The sequence below is a fragment of the Nesoenas mayeri genome (assembly GCF_963082525.1).
Source record: "Nesoenas mayeri genome assembly, chromosome: 21".
In the NCBI taxonomy this organism is placed as follows: domain Eukaryota; kingdom Metazoa; phylum Chordata; class Aves; order Columbiformes; family Columbidae; genus Nesoenas; species Nesoenas mayeri.
In genome coordinates this window covers 4,133,692-4,151,489 of record NC_137571.1, presented here as the reverse complement: position 1 = coordinate 4,151,489, position 17,798 = coordinate 4,133,692, and the positions used below count along the sequence as shown (strand labels likewise).

General features: G+C 53.6%; 2 protein-coding genes across 2 annotated transcripts; one reads left to right on the top strand and one right to left on the bottom strand.

The window, feature by feature from the left end:
• The first annotated feature begins 9 nt into the window (after positions 1–9).
• RBBP4 (RB binding protein 4, chromatin remodeling factor) lies at positions 10–6,906 on the top strand. Its single transcript, XM_080357405.1, has 12 exons — positions 10–214; positions 1,035–1,182; positions 1,802–1,947; positions 2,604–2,777; positions 3,399–3,514; positions 3,664–3,824; positions 3,949–4,075; positions 4,185–4,262; positions 5,126–5,202; positions 5,326–5,383; positions 5,480–5,590; positions 5,808–6,906. The coding sequence occupies exons 1-12, from the start codon at positions 199–201 to the stop codon at positions 5,871–5,873; spliced, it is 1,278 nt and encodes a 425-aa protein (XP_080213531.1). The 5' UTR covers positions 10–198; the 3' UTR covers positions 5,874–6,906.
• Positions 6,907–8,480: 1,574 nt separating this feature from the next.
• Positions 8,481–13,520, bottom strand: SYNC (syncoilin, intermediate filament protein; the record flags this gene model as incomplete). Its single annotated transcript, XM_080357597.1, has 4 exons — positions 8,481–8,541; positions 9,573–9,697; positions 10,676–12,089; positions 13,477–13,520. The coding sequence occupies 4 exons, from the start codon at positions 13,518–13,520 to the stop codon at positions 8,481–8,483; spliced, it is 1,644 nt and encodes a 547-aa protein (XP_080213723.1).
• Between the last annotated feature and the right edge of the window lie 4,278 nt (positions 13,521–17,798).

Here is a 17,798-nt window from a genome sequence, read left to right as displayed (position 1 = left end):
GGCGATTGGCCGGCGTTGGCGCGCGAAGGGGTGCGCGGCGCCGGAGCGGCACGCAGCGGGGGCAGGAAACAATAGAGCCGCGGCCGGAGGGGTCCGAGCAGGGAGCGGAGCAGCCGGCCGCCCGCCTCACCCAGCCCAGCCCGCTCCGCCTCGCCTCGCTCCCCGCAGCCACCCCGCTTCCTCCCCCCCCGCCCCGCCATGGCGGACAAGGAAGGTAGGCCTCGCGGCGTGGCGTGGCGTGGCGCAGGCCCCGCGGCGCGGCCTCCTCTGCTCCGTGAGGCGCGGGGTAACCGGCCTTCCCCCCCCGCCCCGCCTCAGGCACCGGTGTGAGGGGAGCGGGGGCGGGGCCGGTCTCGCCACGCGGCCGCCGCCTCCCCGGGGCCAGCGGGTGGGGGGTTGTGGCCCGGCGGGTCGGGAGGCGACACCGCCCGGGGGATGGGGGGCCCTGCCTGGGTCCCTCCGCCCGGCCCCCCCTTCACCTTCCGATCCGGTTGTATCCGCGGCTGGAGGGAGTTTGTGTTTTCCGGGCCGGTAACCGGGAGTGCCGGAGTGCAGACAAAGGGATGTCACCAGCCCCGCCATCGGGGCTCTGCCTGCCCGTCCTTCCCCAGGGGAGGGCGGGACAGATGGTATAAAACTTTGAGAGAAACCGGGGGAAGACTGGATTTTGGGAGCCGGTAGTTCAAGGCTGCGCCCATAGTGCTCCATTGAACAGCAGTTTAAACATCTTTACACCTCTGGGTTTTGCCTTCACGAGATCCTGGGGCACCAAATTTCACGAGTTTGTTATGCTGCTTCAGTTGAGATGGTGAAAATTCACATGGTTAATACTGATTCTGAGCCATATATCCAGAAACAATGTGCAACAGAGGATGTTTAATCATCCAGCAACTGCTCGAATAGTCCAACAGCAACCCAGGGTGTGATGTACTTGGCTCTTTATTCAGTTGCCCCCTCACAGTGTTTTGCATGTGGTGTAAATATATTCATAAAAGCTAATCATATGCATTTTTTTAAAAAAAAAACCACTTTAGCAGCCTTTGATGATGCAGTGGAAGAACGTGTGATCAATGAAGAGTATAAAATATGGAAAAAGAATACTCCCTTCTTATATGATTTGGTAATGACCCATGCTTTGGAATGGCCCAGCTTGACGGCTCAGTGGCTTCCTGATGTTACAAGGTAAACTGATCCTTTTGCCTTTTTCTTTTCCCTAAAGCAGAGTACATAGTAAATCTAGGATCACTTTTTGTTAAACTAAGACACTATGTGATTCATTTCTATCTTAAATAGTTTTTAGTACCCTTCCCTTGGCAACAGCAAGTTGAGGACTGTGAACACTAGAGAGATAAAATGTCTTCTGTTACTGAGAAGATACTTTCACACATTTCATTTCCATGTTTTTCTCTCCCAGATTCGCCCTCCCTTTTACTAAGCAATACACTACTCAAAAATAGAACTAGATATAATATCTATATAACCACTGGGTTGTTTTCCTAACAATGTTCTGCTTGCTGTGCGTGTTTGTGCCACTCAGAGTTGCACTTGGGAGGAGCTGCAAAGGTCTCTGAAGGGAAGGCACAGGAATTATGGTGTTAAAATGTTGCGCTGGGGAAATTTTAGGTTGAGATCTTGAGTTCTGATAAGTGATTTCCACCTGGGGAAGCGAGTTTGGTGTTGGAGCAGGAGAGCAGCGATAAAAGCGTGTTATCAAAAAGCTGTCATCAAAAAATGTTGTAATCAGCTCAGTATTTGTGTCAACCCCTCCTTTTGTGTCTCATGTAACTCTCTTTCCCTGCAGACCCGAGGGCAAAGATTTCAGTATCCACCGATTAGTGCTCGGCACGCACACTTCAGATGAACAAAACCATCTCGTGATAGCGAGTGTGCAGTTGCCCAACGACGATGCGCAGTTTGATGCCTCACACTATGATAGTGAGAAAGGAGGTAAGAGACCCAAAACATGGACTGCGGGAGTTTTAACCATTTTTGCTTTCCCTTTTCAATAGATTATTTGTCTCTCCTTAAAGTTCAGGCAGCAAAGTTTGGATATTACTTCTAAACTGATCAATTTATTTCTAAGTGGTACCTTTACTTAATAGAGAAATACTATGTAATTTGAATGGACATAATGTCTTAATATAATGATGAAAAAAGAAGGTGGCAGCCTTATTGTAAAACTGTGTGGGGAAGACTCACCCCTCCCTATTTCTCATCAGGAATGAACACTGAATTTCATGGAGTACTGCTTATTGGTATTTTTCTTATCACTTTAGCATTACATAAACTCTTCCAGTGAGAAAGTCACTCATGTAAAATAATATTTTATTTCAGAGGAGCGTAATATTTCAAATGTTCTTTTTTTGTCTGAATTCTGCTGCCTCATAGTTGTGCCAGCCCCTCTTGGATAAAAAGATAATTGTATCTTGTTCAGTATATCAGACTTGAATTTGATGCTTTCTGTAATCTTAGCTGGCTGTCAGCATTGCTACAAGTTAAACACTTCTCATAAGTGCTTGGTAGTACCAGTCGTTGAGTCTGGATCTTCGTGTCGTGATCTGAAGTTGCCTCGTTGTTTACAACTACTGAATTCTTATTTCCAGAGTTTGGAGGCTTTGGGTCAGTTAGTGGGAAAATTGAAATTGAAATCAAGATAAATCACGAGGGGGAAGTGAACAGAGCACGTTACATGCCCCAGAACCCGTGCATCATCGCCACAAAGACTCCATCCAGCGATGTCCTCGTCTTTGATTACACCAAACACCCCTCCAAACCAGGTGCTTCTTTGTTGTATTTGTGCTTCAGAGATCAGCCAGCCCTTCCTTAAAAAGATTGTAGTGAAAAACAGGTTAAAAAGTTTTGTGGATTGCATCTTATGTGTGATTTTAGGGGAAAGTGGGTGTTTAGTGTAGACGGTTGTTTTATTTGAAGCTTAAGCAATGGGTATTCAGTAGCTATCAGTAGAAGGGTACGCTTTTTTCCTTTTGGTGTTTTACTGTGTATTTTGTTACTGCATGTCTTGGTATTTGAGGTGCTGGAAGGTGGCTTTTTGGAAACTTTATGATTTGCTGGGTAGCTGAGCTGTTGTCCTGGAAGGATATGAACAGTCATTTACCAATGAACTCGTCAAGGTAGTTTAGAGTAACTAGTTCTGCCACGTGCGGGTTGGATCAGAAGCGGTGTCCTCAAAGTGCAGTTGGAGATGATGAGACAAGGAAAAATGTCGCACCAGCAGAGCGTTTTTAAGCAGTAACTGAGGTGAGCTGCTGTTGTTCCATCCAGCTGTTGAAAATGTCAGTGCAAAGTTTAGTATAGCACAGTAACACTTAATGGCAGGTATTCTGGGATGTACTGGGAATGATAGTAGGCACTGAAGTTCTTACGCTGCCTCTTTACAGACCCTTCTGGAGAGTGTAACCCTGATCTGCGTCTCCGTGGGCACCAGAAGGAAGGATATGGGTTGTCGTGGAACCCAAACCTCAGTGGGCATTTGCTTAGTGCTTCTGATGATCATGTGAGTACTTTAAATACAGCTGGGGTACAATCTGTGCTCTGTGTCCCTTGGCAAGGGTCCAAAGTGTTATTTTGTTTAGAGAGGGAGGGGAGGTGAAGAGAGTGGTTGTCTAAAGATGCGATGTTTCCAAATGTTTTGCTTTTTTAAAGACCATTTGCTTGTGGGATATCAGTGCTGTTCCAAAAGAAGGCAAAGTGGTGGATGCAAAGACCATCTTCACAGGGCACACAGCAGTAGTGGAAGATGTATCTTGGCACCTGCTCCACGAGTCTCTCTTTGGATCTGTTGCTGATGATCAGAAACTCATGATGTAAGTGGGGTAATGTCTTCAGAAAACAAATGCTTCTGTCCCTCTTGCTTTCCCATCTGCTCCTTAGTCCCTCAGTAAAATGGGGTATAAACTTTTGTTTCCGTTACGTGTTTTCCGCATGCAGTTGGGACACTCGGTCGAACAACACCTCCAAACCCAGTCATTCCGTGGACGCCCACACAGCTGAAGTCAACTGCCTCTCCTTCAATCCCTACAGTGAGTTTATCCTGGCTACGGGATCAGCTGATAAGGTACGTCTGCCTTGAATTTAGAACGCAGCTTTTTAGTTTCTGATGCAGAGGTCTGGTTGTATATATTGGCTACTTCAACAAAAAATTGGTTTGTATTTTTTTTTCCCAGACTGTTGCTCTATGGGACTTGAGGAACCTGAAACTGAAGTTGCACTCTTTTGAATCACATAAAGATGAAATATTTCAGGTATAACAAAATATCTTTTATACACGTAGACAATTCTACTCAGCTCTCTGGAAAAGATGAAAAATATTCTCTTCGACTCTGTTTTTAGGAAATTAAAAGTCAAACATTCTTTCCTCTCTTCCGCTTATAATTTTCTGGCTTCTTGGTGAGCCGTGTAGCGCTCTGTGTGGCTCCAGAACAGATAAGAGTGTCCACAAAGCCAGGGGCAAAATAATGAGGAAATGGTTGAGAGCTTTAGCCACGACACAAGGTGAAACGCTAGCATTGCAGAGGAAATGTCAATTATTCATGGCAGCAGATTGAAGCAGGGAGGCACCATGAGATGAGATGAGATGGCTGCAGCGTTTTCATCTCAACTTGGTCCTGTAGGAAGGTTCACCCAGTGCCCATCACTGTGCATCACCAGAGCATCCTGTGACAATGAACAATCGCTCATTTTGGTGGTGTAAATATAGAATGGTAACATCACTGGTAACATATGCTGAGCAGAAATAGTATTTCCATCTCCAACTCATGCCTTGCTCAAGAGAAAAATATGTTGATTTATTTTTTCTTGTGGAAGGATTACTACTTAAGACTGTAGTTACCTCAAAATAGAATTACACGTGGAATCTTAGTGTCAGCTTAGCGTGCAGAATTATGTGTTCTTTTCCAGTCCTGTGATCCTATTAAGTGGTGTGTTTTGGAGAGATTCATCTCCAGCAGAAGTAGTAAATATGAGCTTTTGGGCAGTTAATTACAGCGATTTCTTTTCATCTGTAAACCGTACCTACCGCTTAAAGAATCTGTAGTTTGTTGGGAACGTCTGTCATGTTACAGCTTCTTCAAACTAACTCCTTGTCAAAATTCATCCTCGTCTGTAGGTTCAGTGGTCTCCCCATAACGAAACTATATTGGCCTCCAGTGGCACTGACCGCAGGCTAAACGTCTGGGACTTGAGGTAAAGCCCAAATTTGCCACCTTGTCCTGACAAAATATTATTGATAAATTACATTACATTTCAGAAACCAACCAAGTAAACCCCAACCTTTTCATTTTTCCTCCTTTTTTGTTATTTTTACAGTAAAATTGGAGAAGAGCAATCCCCTGAAGATGCTGAGGATGGTCCCCCAGAGCTGTTGGTGAGTCTTTGGAATCCCATTGCTCGTTCTCACCTATTATGCATCTCTGCGATGTGCATTTGAAAACATTCCCCTTTTTTCTTTCCCCGATACTAGTTTATTCACGGTGGTCATACTGCAAAGATATCTGATTTCTCCTGGAATCCGAATGAGCCCTGGGTAATTTGTTCTGTATCAGAAGATAATATCATGCAAGTCTGGCAAATGGTGAGTTGTTTGGGAAGATGTTAGGGAGTGTTTTGGAGACACGGCTGTTAAAAAAGGCTCTTTGTGCTCTTTCTTTAATATTAATTGGTCTTGGGGGACCAGGAATGGGTGATACAGATGAAAAACATCCACGACTTTTGGAAGTGTTCTAGCAGGTGGAATCCTGCTCAGTGTGGTGGCAAAATGCTTCTTCAGTTCCTCCCTCTGTGTCTTGCAGGCGGAGAACATTTATAATGATGAAGACCCCGAAGGAAGCGTGGATCCAGAAGGTCAAGGCTCCTAAACAACAACCCTTTCCTGTTTTTAGTCTGTTTCGTTCTCTTCCCTCTCAACCCTGATATTGACTTAACACTGGTTTTGAGACACACGTAGACTTTGTGTTCAGCCATCCTTCTGTAGATCGCATCCACAGGTGGCTTCTTTTCAATCCAGACGGGGAGGACTCCCTAAAAAAGGGCTCAGCCCCACTCCGCTGGTGCTGTGCGTAGCTCCTCGCTCCCATATCCCCCAGCAGCCTCATTGCGCGGGGCTGCCTGTCCCATTTTAGCTGCCTTCATCACACAGAGCAAACTTGGGTTGGATGATTTATTTTCTTCTGTTTTAGCTTGCTACAGCTGTGGGTTTTGCCTAATTTAAACAAAAGTTAAAGCTGCCAGAGCGTGTTTGAGCCAATGGAGATGATTCAAGCGTTAATCCACTGGCAGTTCAGAACTGGAGCGCGGAAGATCTTGTCCTCTTCAGTACAGCTCTGAGGTCTTGGGGTTCCTTTAGTTCATCTGTACCTTGTGGCTTTTTCTGCCTCTGCAGATCCCGACTTCAGCTAAAGTTTAATTTCTATATATTTTTTGTCTCTACTGGCAGTTCTGGGTTTTGCATTCCTTCTTTCCTTCCTTTCCCTTTGCACCCATCCGCTGGTTGACAGCGGTTTGGATCCATTAGCTATTCCCGCAGAGTGTTGTTTGCCTTCCATGTATTTTGCTCTATTGTGTGTTTCTTGAGCTGTGTTTTTCACATATATTTCTTTCCTTTCTGTGAAATGGTTTTTAAAACCTTGGGGCCACCGAGTTGTAAAGGTGTGCGTTCCTACCAGCTGACGTACCATGGACGGCGTGCCCGCTAACCTCAAACAGCATTGGTAGCTGGGATCTGTAAAGCAAATTAAACGTGGATGAACTACTTTTTTTAGGAGTTAGGCCACTAGTTCCTGCGCATCTCCCCCTGGGGTGTCCTGTTCCACCAGCAACCTCTTACTCTCCGTGCTCCTCATGACTAATTGCGTGTAAGTGCTTCAGATGGAATAAATTTTTTCTACGTAAGTTCTGTGTGGAGTTGTGATTTGTGTGATTTTTCTCTTCTGTATTAACTACTTTGAGACTAAAGCGTAACTCGGAGAGCAGGTGCTGCAACAGTTTGTAACGTGTGGACGCTTCTGCCTTCAGTCAGGCAGAAAGGGACCTGGGGGGACTAATGGACAGGAAGCTCAACATGAGCCAACAGTGTGCCCAGGTGGCCAAGAAGGCCAATGGTGTCCTGTCCTGTATCCAAACCAGCGTGGTCAGCAGGACAAGGGCAGTGATCCTTCCCCTGTGCTCTGCATTGGGGAGGCCACTCCTGGAGTGTTGTGTTCAGTTCTGGGCCCCTCAGCTCAGGAAAGAGATTGAAGTGCTGGAGGGTCCAGAGAAGAGCAGCAAGACTGGGGAAGGGACTGGAACACAAGCCCTATGGGGAGAGGCTGAGAGAGCTGGGCTTGTTCAGTCTGGAGAAGAGGAGGCTCAGAGCTGAGCTCAGCACTCTCTAGAACTACCTGAAGGGCAGTTCTAGCCAGGTGGGGATTGGGCTCTTCTCCCAGGCATCAGCAATAGGACAAGGGGCCATGGGCTTCAACTTTGCCCGGGGAAATTGAGGCTGGAGATTAGAAAGCAATTCTGTGCAGAGAGAGTGGTCAGGCATTGGAATGGCTGCCCAGGGAGGTGCTGGACTCACCGGCCCTGGAGGGTTTTAAACTGAGCTTGGACATGGCACTTAGTGCCATGATCTAGTAAACGGACTGGAGTTGGACGAAGGGTTGGACTGGATGATCTCTGAGGGCTTTGCCAACCCAGTCTATTCTGTGTGATTTTGTGTGATTCTCCCCTTCTTTTTTTCTGCTGCTTTCTTTGTGAAACAAGTAAATGAGTAATTAATATCCCCAGTCAGTGAAGAATGCACTTAAGTGTCCCACCTGTCCGGATTTTGGGTCTCCCTTTAGCTTTTGCCACACAACTTTATTGTTTTGTTACCCTGCAGCATGACTAGTTGGATACCTTACAAGTACCTCACCGAGACAGATGAGTTATTTTCTAAGACACAGCTTTGTGAATTAAAAGGCTTCTTAAACTCTGACCTTTATTTTCAGTGTGAGACTTATATGAAGTGGAAACCTCCACAAACATTTCTGTTCTCCACGGTGGAGCATGTCACAATACAGCAGACCCTTGAAATACAAAAGAAAGAATCCTGTTAAAAGGATAAAGCTTCTCTTGCATGTAAACTTTGAAAATCAACCCCCTAACACTGGCTTCCTGCACAATAATTCCTGTGCAATTCACACAATCCACCTATGGAACAAGACAAGATACATTTGTTTTTCCAAGCACAGCAAAACATACATCTGTTATTCTTCATATCTGTCCATTGTTCAGTGCAAGTATTATTTTCTCTGCTCCTCGGTGGAAAAGCAGTTTTATTACACGATCGACAGCAGCGCCTTGAGGAATACGAGTGATTTTTCTGGTATTTCTGACTTGGTACAACTGCTGCACGTTGGGCAGGAGCAGCATCCATGAGCTTATGGACGTTTTCTGGAGACGTCCCAGCGGATACTCTGTCCTATGGAGGAAAACTCCAGCGTTCAACAGTCCTCCGCTTTTTCTTCCGACTTGCAAAGGTGGCCGTAGATTTCTAAGCAGCCCCTGTGTGGGTAGAAAGTAAATTTAGGTTACTGAAGCTTTACATAAAGCGCCTGGCAGGAGAGAACAGAGAAGGGGGACGTGCTATTTCTGCATCTTCTTTTCGCGGTGTGGAAGAAAAGTGATTAGGAAACGCCGAAACTGGCTCGGCGCGTGGTCTTGTGAGCGCAGCCCTTGGCAAACAAACCAGCTATACCAGAAGGGAACGTCATTTTTGGTGTGAGCTCTTAACTCTGAGGTCCCCGGTGCAAACGTGAAACCTGAGGAGCGTCCTGACACCCGAGAAGCCCCGCGGCCGCTTCCAGGGCCGGTGATCCGCAGGTTGCCAGGTGCTAAGAGACTGCGCTGCTGTGCCCAGGCTTAAATATAGGGCTGTGATTTAGGCCTGTGATTTAGAAGCGAGCAGCAAAGACATGAGGTTGTTGGGGTCTGGTTGGAATTGTAAATGTCATAACTCTTAATAAATCCTGGAAGGGCTGATGGCATGATGGGCTGAAACAGAGATCTCTTCCCCTGTGTTTACTGTGCTAAAGTCTTACCTGGATAAGATAAAACTACACCTGTTTGTAACAGGAACACCTTACAGTGTGCTAGGGTGAGGTTTGAGTGGAGAAGGGGGAAAAAGGATCCTAAAGTAACAGGAAAGCTGCAGAAAGTGGTTAAGAGTGTGTACAGCTGAGGCAGGAGTAGCATGTAACAACGCAACATTTGATGAGTAAAATAGTCCATGAGCTTATGGATGTTTTCTGGAGCTTTACAAAGATCTGATTTAGTAAAGAAGACCTGAGCGAAACCAGGAGTTACGCAGAGAAGACAGTTCTCGCTCACTGAAGAGCACCCACAACACCGTTTCCCAAACCGAAACCTCAGCTCTTTTCCATGTATTCCTAAGGAAAGCAGCACTTCAAGTCCCCTTGCTCCCGCATGGGCCGCGTGCCCAGGAGCCGGGAGCAAAAGCCCATGGTGTCCGGTAGCCAGCAGGCTCTCCCCACCATCCTCCTCCTCCCAGCCCTCCCCAGGAGACACCAACGCACTTGTAGATGGAGAGCTCGCGGTGCAGGCTGGTCCTCAGCTCCTCCAGCTCCTGGTTCTTGCGCTGCTGGAGCTGGACCCCGTTCTTCAGCTCCTTCAGCCTGTCCTCCAGCTCCTCCACCTGCTCCTGGGGAGGAAGAACACACAAAGGGGTGAGCTGGGATGGGATCAGATGGGTTCTTAGGCTTTTTGGTTTTGTCCCCTAGACTACTTGGTGTGTGTTTTGAGGAGCTGTCAGTGCTGTATAAACCTGTGAGTCAGGAGAAGATAAGCAAGGAATTCAGGGAAAAGAAAACATGGAGGCACATCAGGGATGTCCCCAAGTCCTGTTCTCCAAGGAGAGCGGACCCCAAAATCGCAGGGGGGCAGCGTCATGGGCACCGGGTCCCCATCTGGGCAGGGAGGAGAAGGGATGGAGGGGGCAGCAGCTTCCAGAAGCTGCTCAGAGCCAAGCTGGGAGGAGGCAGCGATTACGAGCTGAGAACAGGGAGTGTTGAAGCCAGGGAGATTAATTGTGGAGCCTCTTTGCCAAATGTGCTCTTGTAGATATTGCATTGCCTTTTCCCTCAGCACAAGGCGCTGGGGAGGGGGGAAATGCCGAGTGCAGCCAGAAATAACCCTCTCGGGAGGCAGGAGTTGAGACCCTTCCTGGCAGGATCTGCCCCGCCAGGGCTGGGCTTTTAAAGAAAAGCCACCTCCATTTAAACCTGGCTTAACCAGGTGCCACGTGCGGTGCCCGTGCTCAGCAGCATCACTCAGCTCTGCCCGCTCGGGGAAGGAAAACCCTGTCCCCTCCACCTCGCCCCGTTTCCAAGGGGCAGGTCAAACCCAAGTGAGAATATATTCAAGAATAAGCTTTTCCTGGTCCCAGCACTTCCCCACCGCATCCCTGTAACCTCGGGTTTGCCCAGGGGCTGCTGCATCACCTGGGGATGCTTTTGACATCAACCAGCAGGAGATATTCCACCTCATCACCCTCCTCATGCACCCCGCTCCTCCCCTCGGTCCTACAAGCAGACACTTTCAGCATCCACATTTCACCAGCTGCAAAGAATGACTTGTGCCCTCTAAAAATGAGCGCATAAGGGGTGCCCAGGGCGCGTACCCGGTACTGCCCGACCTCTTCGTCCCGCTTCTGCTTGACGAGGACGATCTGCTCCTCCAGGCTGCGGTTCTGCAGCCGCAGGCGGCTGACCTCCCCCTGCAAGGGCCGCAGGGCTTCCTTCATGCCCTGGATCTCCCCCTGCATCTCCTGCAGCGCCCTGGCCCCCGCCTCGCGTCTCTCCAGCAGCCGCAGCAGCTGGGGCTCGTAATGCTCCTCCAAACCCCGCCGGCTCTCTGCCACGAAGCTCTCGAACTCCATGGAGAGCCGGCGGCTCTCCTGCAGGTACAGGTTATCCTGCCGACACGGCGGCGTCTCCAGCCGCTGCCTCAAAACCTCCTTCTCCTTCTCGCAGGTCTCCTTGAGGCGGGACAGCTCGCCGGAGAGCTGCCCAGCCTGGCTCTCCAGCTCGCCCCGGTACGCGGCGTGCTGGGAGAGGTCGTGCCGCCGGCTCTCCAGCTGGTACTGGCAAGCCACGCACTCCTTCGTCACCTTGAACAGCTTCTGCTTGATCTGCCGGATCTCATCCTTCAGGTTGTCCCTCTCCAGCTCCACCTTGGCCAGCAGCCGGCAGGCGGCCTGGATCTCCTCGTGGGCATGGCGGATCTCCTGCAGCGCCGGCTCCCGCAGCTGCGCCAGCTCCGCGATCAGGCTGTCCCGCTCTTTCTCCAGCTGCTCCACGGCTTCGATGCACTCCTGGAAGTATTCCCCCAGCTCTTCCAGGGTCAGGCACTGATGCTCCACGCCATCTGCATCCGGGGGGTTGCCTGCCCCCTCCGCATCCATGGCCAGAGGGATCCCTGCCCCGTCTGTGTCTGTGTTGGTTGGGATCCCTGCCCCGTCTGTGTCCATGTACAGCGGCAATCCTGCTCCACCTACATCCACATCCAGCGGGATCCCTGTCCCACCTACATCCACGTCCAGTGGGATCCCTGCCTCATCCACATCCAGCAGGATCTCTACTCTATCTGCATCCACATCCAGCGCGATCCTTGCTCCCTCTGTATCCACACCCAGTGGGATCCCTGCTCCCTCTGTATCCACGTCCAGCGGGATGTCTACTCCATCTGCATCCACATCCAGCGGGATCTCTGCTCCCTCTGTATCCACATCCAGTGGGATCCCTGCCACATCCACATCCAGCGGGATCCCAACCCCGGCTGCATCCTCATCCAGCTGGGACCCTGGCATGTTGAGCTCCAAGGAAGTGTCCCCGTCGCCTGCCTGCAGCTCCTGGCAGGTGTCTGGGCTGTCCCTGTGCAAGGCCGTCAGCCCCACACCCAAAGCTGGGTCTAATGGGCTGTGCGAAAGGTCCGGGTGTGGAGCAGCACCTGCAGCTGCTCCCTGCGAGGATGAGGATACTCCAGCTTCATCCAGCTGCAGCTCTGAAGGGGGTTCGGGCTCTGCCATCAGGTCCCTGGAAAGGAGAGGACACGTGAACCAGGGCGGTGAGTGTCATAGGTCCCAGACCTCCCTCTTCACCCTGCGAGACGTGGGTGCCCCACAACAGGCTGAGCTGGGGGTGCTCTTGCTGCCGTGACCGTCCCCGTGTCACCCAGGGGCTGTGCAAACCTTGCACACTATGGTGACAACTTCAGCCCAAACTGTCGCTTTGGCACGGGCCAAAACAAGGGAAGAAAACCCTCTAAAAGTGAATGACTGCGATGAAGGAAGAGCAAGGGATGCAAGCCTGGACCTGAAAATGAGAGCTACCCCGGTGCCAACTGGAATGGCCACCACATCGTGGTCAATCCCCTCCAGTGGCACCAGTGTGATGGGTGAGACCAGTGCAGCAGCTGTGCCCGTGCCAAAATCTCACACCCAGGGTGTCACACACACCGCACACCACCGGCACGGGCACTTCCAGTAAAACGTGCCGCGGTTACAGCAATGTGGCATAACCTCACGGCAAGGGAATGTGCTGCTGAAGCGCGGGCGGGCTCCAGGGTGGCTGAGAAGGAGCAAAGCAGCGCACACACAGCGCCCGGGCGAGCGGCGTCTTCTGCAGCAGGAGCCCTGCGAGCTCCGCTTTGCAGAGTCATCCCATCCCATCGTTACCCCCAGCCCCGCTACCTGCAGCTGCCACCACCGAATACTCGTGTGTCACATCCCCCTGGGCGCTATTTGGGGTGGGATGGAGGGAAGAACCCCGTGGCCGAGCCGGGGCCGGTGTGCTGGGCAGGATGCTCTCACCTCCCGGCCACGCCGCTGAGCTCATGTCTAGTCATTCCCCACAGAATGAGCGCAGGCTGGCACTCGCCGCCTCGCAGCAACAGCTTTAAGGAAAGAACTGATTTTCACTGATACTTTCTCTCCTAATAAGGTAGTTTTCGGCAGCGATGACACATCGCAGCCTCGGACCCAACAGCCCCTCGGCTGGAGAAGGGGCAGCGCCTGGAAAGGTGGGGAAAAGGCTCCGCTTTGATTTTCTTTGCCCCGCTCCGGTGCCAACGCTCATTTTTCAAAGTTCTCGGCTGTTTTGCGGGGGGGCGGGCGGGAAGGGAAGCCGTCCCACCTTCTCAGCAGACTGTGGGGGCTCTGTCCCACCCACCGCCCCGTGTCCCAGAGCCCCCCAGGTGGGCAACGCTCCTGGGTACCCCAGAGCGGCCATTCTGTCCCCCCCCAAATTCTGAGAGTCCAGGGATGCTCCGGGGGTGCTGAACCTCAGATCCCCCCACCCCACCTCTGCACCCCAGCGTTTGGCACCCCCCCCACCTGCCCCATGCCCCCCAGGATCCCTCACTCGTAAGACCCCCCCGGCGGACACCCCCGCTTCTCTGCTCCCCCCGCGGGGGTGCTCTTACCTTCCTCCCCTGGAGCCCAGCACCTCCGGCTCTGCGCTGCACATGGGCTTAGCATGGGGCGCGGGGGGGTTATTAATAACCAGGGCTGGAAATCAGACTCCCCGGAGCAGCCGCTCTGCCCGGCCACCGCCTGCAGTGCCAGCTGCGGGAGGCTGCCTTCCTCCGCCCCGGGGAGGAGGAGGAGGAGGAGGAGGAGGAGGAGGAGGAGGAGGAGGAGGGCGGGGAAGGCCCGGCCGCCTGCATCCCTGGCACAGGCAGCCGCAGGGCTTGGCTGCAGCCACCTGCATCCCTGGGGAGCAGCCCCCGCAGCCCCCATCCCGCCCCGGGTTTAAGGTGGAGCTTGGAGTTGTGCAGCCTCAAATTTGCCCCTTCTTGGGAGCTGCGGCGTCCCGTCCTGCCAGGGTGTGATGGGGACAGCAGGGTGCTGGGATGGGGATAGCAGGGTGCTGGGATGGCGATAGCAGGGTGCCAGGATGGGGATAGCAGGGTGCTGGGATGGCGATAGCAGGGTGCCAGGATGGGGACAGCAGGGTGCTGGGATGGGGATAGCAGGGTGCCAGGATAAGGACAGTGGCGTGCTGGGATGGGGACAGTGAGGTACCAGGATGGGGACAGCGGGGTGCTGGGATAGGGACAGTGGGGTGCCAGGATAAAGACAATGGGGTGCGGGGATGGGGACAGCGGGGTGCTGGGATGGGGACTGTGGGGTGCCAAGATGGGGACAGCAGGGTGCCAGAATAAGGACAGTGGGGTGCGGGGATGGGGACAGTGGGATACCAGGATGGGGACAGCAGGATGCCAGGATGGGGACAGCAGGGTGCTGGGATGGGGACAGTGGGGTGCCAGGATGAGGACAGCGGGGTGCTGGGATAGGGACAGTGGGGTGCCAGGATAAAGACAGTGGGGTGCCGGGATGGGGACAGAGGGGTGCCGGGATGGGGACAGTGGGGTGCCGGGATGGGGACAGCGGGGTGCTGCGATGGGGACTGTGGGGTGCCAAGACGGGGACAGCAGGGTGCCAGGATGGGAACAGCAGGGTGCCAGGATGGGGACAGCAGGGTGCTGGGATGGGGACAGCACGGTGCTGGGATGGGGACAGCGGGGTGCCCAGGCAGTGTCCCCAGGATGTCCCACCCTCAATGCAAGCAGCTGGTAGGGGAAATGTTGGAGGATGCGGCACATGGCGGCCAAATGCCGCGGCCTCATCCTGCACACAGAGCGGGTTGCTCGAGGGTGCTACGCCCCCCTCAGTGTTTATTAAAGCAGATTAATGAATGAAATGCCAATAGCTCAGGGGGCTTTAGGTGCTCCAGCTTGGCCCTGTGAACGCCCTGGTGACAGCACAGCGCAGCCTCCGCTTCCCCATCCACCCACAACCCCGTCCCCGCCTCCCCTTCCCCTCTGCTTTGGGGACAGAGATGGTGGCAAAGCGCCATGGCCACACTCTGTGTACCCAGCAGTGACATCGCCCTCGCTGCTGTCCTCACTGCCTGTAGATGTGCTTTTCCAGCACCCACCATCCCCACAGCTTCGCTTTCCCCCAGCACCCATCCAAACCCCACAGCACCCTAAACCCGCCCTTCGGCGCTTCTATTCTTAGTATATACTTATATAAAATGCAAATGTTAGATATATCCCACGTTGGCAGGGGCGCAACGGCCCAGGGTGGTGGCACAACTGTCCCCCATGGTTTTAGAGCTGAGGAGCCTACCTCTGCTGGGCCCGATCCTGCCCGCCGCGGCTGGGGAAGTGGGCACCCCCGGCTCAGGAAGCCACCAACCTACGTGCCCCGAAATCGCCCAGCAACGCGCACCACGGCTTGCGACATCACCCAGTGCCACCCCGTCCCCGCGTCACCACGGCGTCACCGCCACCTTGCCCGCGCCCCGCTCGCCGCCGGGCTGAGAGATCAGGTTTAAAATAACTACGCTCGCCCATCTCCCAGGAGCACAGCTTTAAAAGGAAAAGGGAGATTTAGGTGCTTTTTTCTTTCTTTCTTTTTTTTTAGTACCCTGTTGCTTTTTTCAGCACGACTCACCTTTTTTTTTTCCCTCTCTCTTTTTTTCCATGAAGCGCCTCTATTTGTGCCGAGGCTTTTGACTCAATAGGAGAGGAATGCTGCTAATTCGCACGAGTCGCCTTTATAAATATGTATCTAGAGCTGAAACAAGGGGAGAAACCTGCGGGTCGTGCGGGCCGGGCCCAACGGACCCTTGTAGGGGCTGGAGGGGCTATGGCAGCGGCGCGGGGGGTTTCTCTGATGCGCTGCCAAGGGCAGGGTGGGGATTGAAGAGGCTCAACTGTTCTCTGCTCCGTAAGAGGATCCCCCGGCCCCAGCGCGGGGCTGTTTTGTGGATATAACCAGGCAACGGCCGGCTCGGGTGTCAGCAGCCGGACCCCGGCGCGCTCGGCACAGCCGCGGGCACGCGGTGGGTTTGGCCGGCACGAGGGACGCTGTTATACGCGTGGACTTTGCTCCGGTAAACAGAGCTGGCGCGGAGTTATCGGCGGCGCTGCTGGAGGGGAAAGAAAAAGGCAGGAGAGTATTTGAGAGATGAAATGTTCCGGCTGTTGGAATAAATGGCGCTGGCTCCGGTTGCTGCCCTGCCGCACAGACGCGGTGAGCGGCTAAAGGGACTTGTGGGGAGTAAAGAGCGGCCGTGGGTCGCTGTGCCTCCTCTCTGGTGACCCGGTGCTGCTGTCCCAATCCTGCTGGATTTTTCCCTCTTGTCACACACGGCAGCTTTGCCCCGAGGGCAGGGACAGAGCTGGCACAGTGGCTCTGCCAACCTGGCACCGCCGCAGCAGTGCGGTTCCTCCGTCCCCATGCTGTCCCCACCCAGGTCTTTAGGGACAGGTTAGAGGTGCCAGGGAGGCTTCCCCAACACAGGGTGAGCACTGGGCGCGAGTCCCAGAACCTGGCACCTGGGGGCTCATCGTGCACCCACCGCGGAGATGCTGGACCAGTCCCAAAACTCTGCGTGCAAAGAGGCTCCGAATAGATCCTGCGAGAGGGAGGAGGAAGAAAAGGAGGAGGAGGAAGAGGAGTGCAATGTGGGCATGTACCCAGCTGGGGCAGAGATGAAAGGGGGGGCCTGGAGGCGCTGTCTGCCCCGCAGGGACCTTGGGAGCTGCCCGGGGAGGGGACAGACCGTGTCCCCAGGCCACAGGCGCCGGCAGCTCCTGCTTATCTGGGTGCTGGGTCCCGCTCTGCCCTGTGTCAAGGGGGGACAAGGAAAACCCCATTCATGCCATAGCGGCTCCTGGGAGTGATGCTGGGCATGCTGGAGCACAGTGGGGATGGGTGGGGGGTCTGGCCGCAGGGACCGAGCACCAGAGCCCCTGCCAGTGCACCCACTGCCTCATGGTGCTGCTTCGGCTTTATCTTCGCTCAGCCCAGATACCGGCCTTTAAACACTTGCAGATACCGGGTTTTAAACATTTGCTCAAGGCTGCCTGTCTCGGCAGCTCCCACGCCAGCTCCTGCATGTACCACCCTGTGCCAAGGGCCGGTGAGTGCCCCAAGCAGCGCTCGGCCACGATCCTGCAATGCCCACCTGAGCAAGGAGCCACCCGCATTCGCCCCTTCCATGACATTTACAGCCCAGGCACCCTTGGGTAAACCCCATTTTTAAACCACTGAGCGCAGTGCTCATTTTCAGCACGGCAGCACACGGTCCCGATGTCCCAACGATCGCTAGCAGGGTCACTGGGGAGGACTCGTCGCTGGGTTTTTCCATATCCTGGGGCGAGCGATGGGGATCAGCGGCTCTGGGGAAGCAGCATCCGCGGGGCTCAGCGGGGCTGGGCAGCTGCACAAGGACCTTGTCCTGGCTGCTCAGGAGCACCGGAGGCGTTAATGAGTAATGAGGGAGCAGCCATCCCTCCCGCTGCCCCGGCGAGGGGCAGGAAGGGGGGCCAAGGACCAGCTGAGACACGCCAGTAGCTTCGGTGACTGCTGATGCCACAGACGGTGGGCAGTGTGTTTTGTCACCCTCAGGTGCCACTTGGGATGTCACCTCCCAGGGCACAGGGCTCTAAGGGCACATGACAACCCCCCATCTCTCTGCCTGCCCCCGTGGGCCTCCGCCATGGCTGCTCCCCCCGCGAGGCGCCCGGCATCCTTGTGACCATCTTGGCCGTGCAAGCGGAAAATGAGTTATCCAGCTGGGTACCCTGGCACGCTGCCGGCGCTGGAGCCCTCTGGGGAGGGGGGAAAGCTTGCTGGGGCTCTGCACGAAGGGCTGGGGCTTTAGGGAGCTCCTGGGCTTTCCTCCTTTGCTAGGACTGGGATTGTAACGGATGGAAAACAGAAGACGACC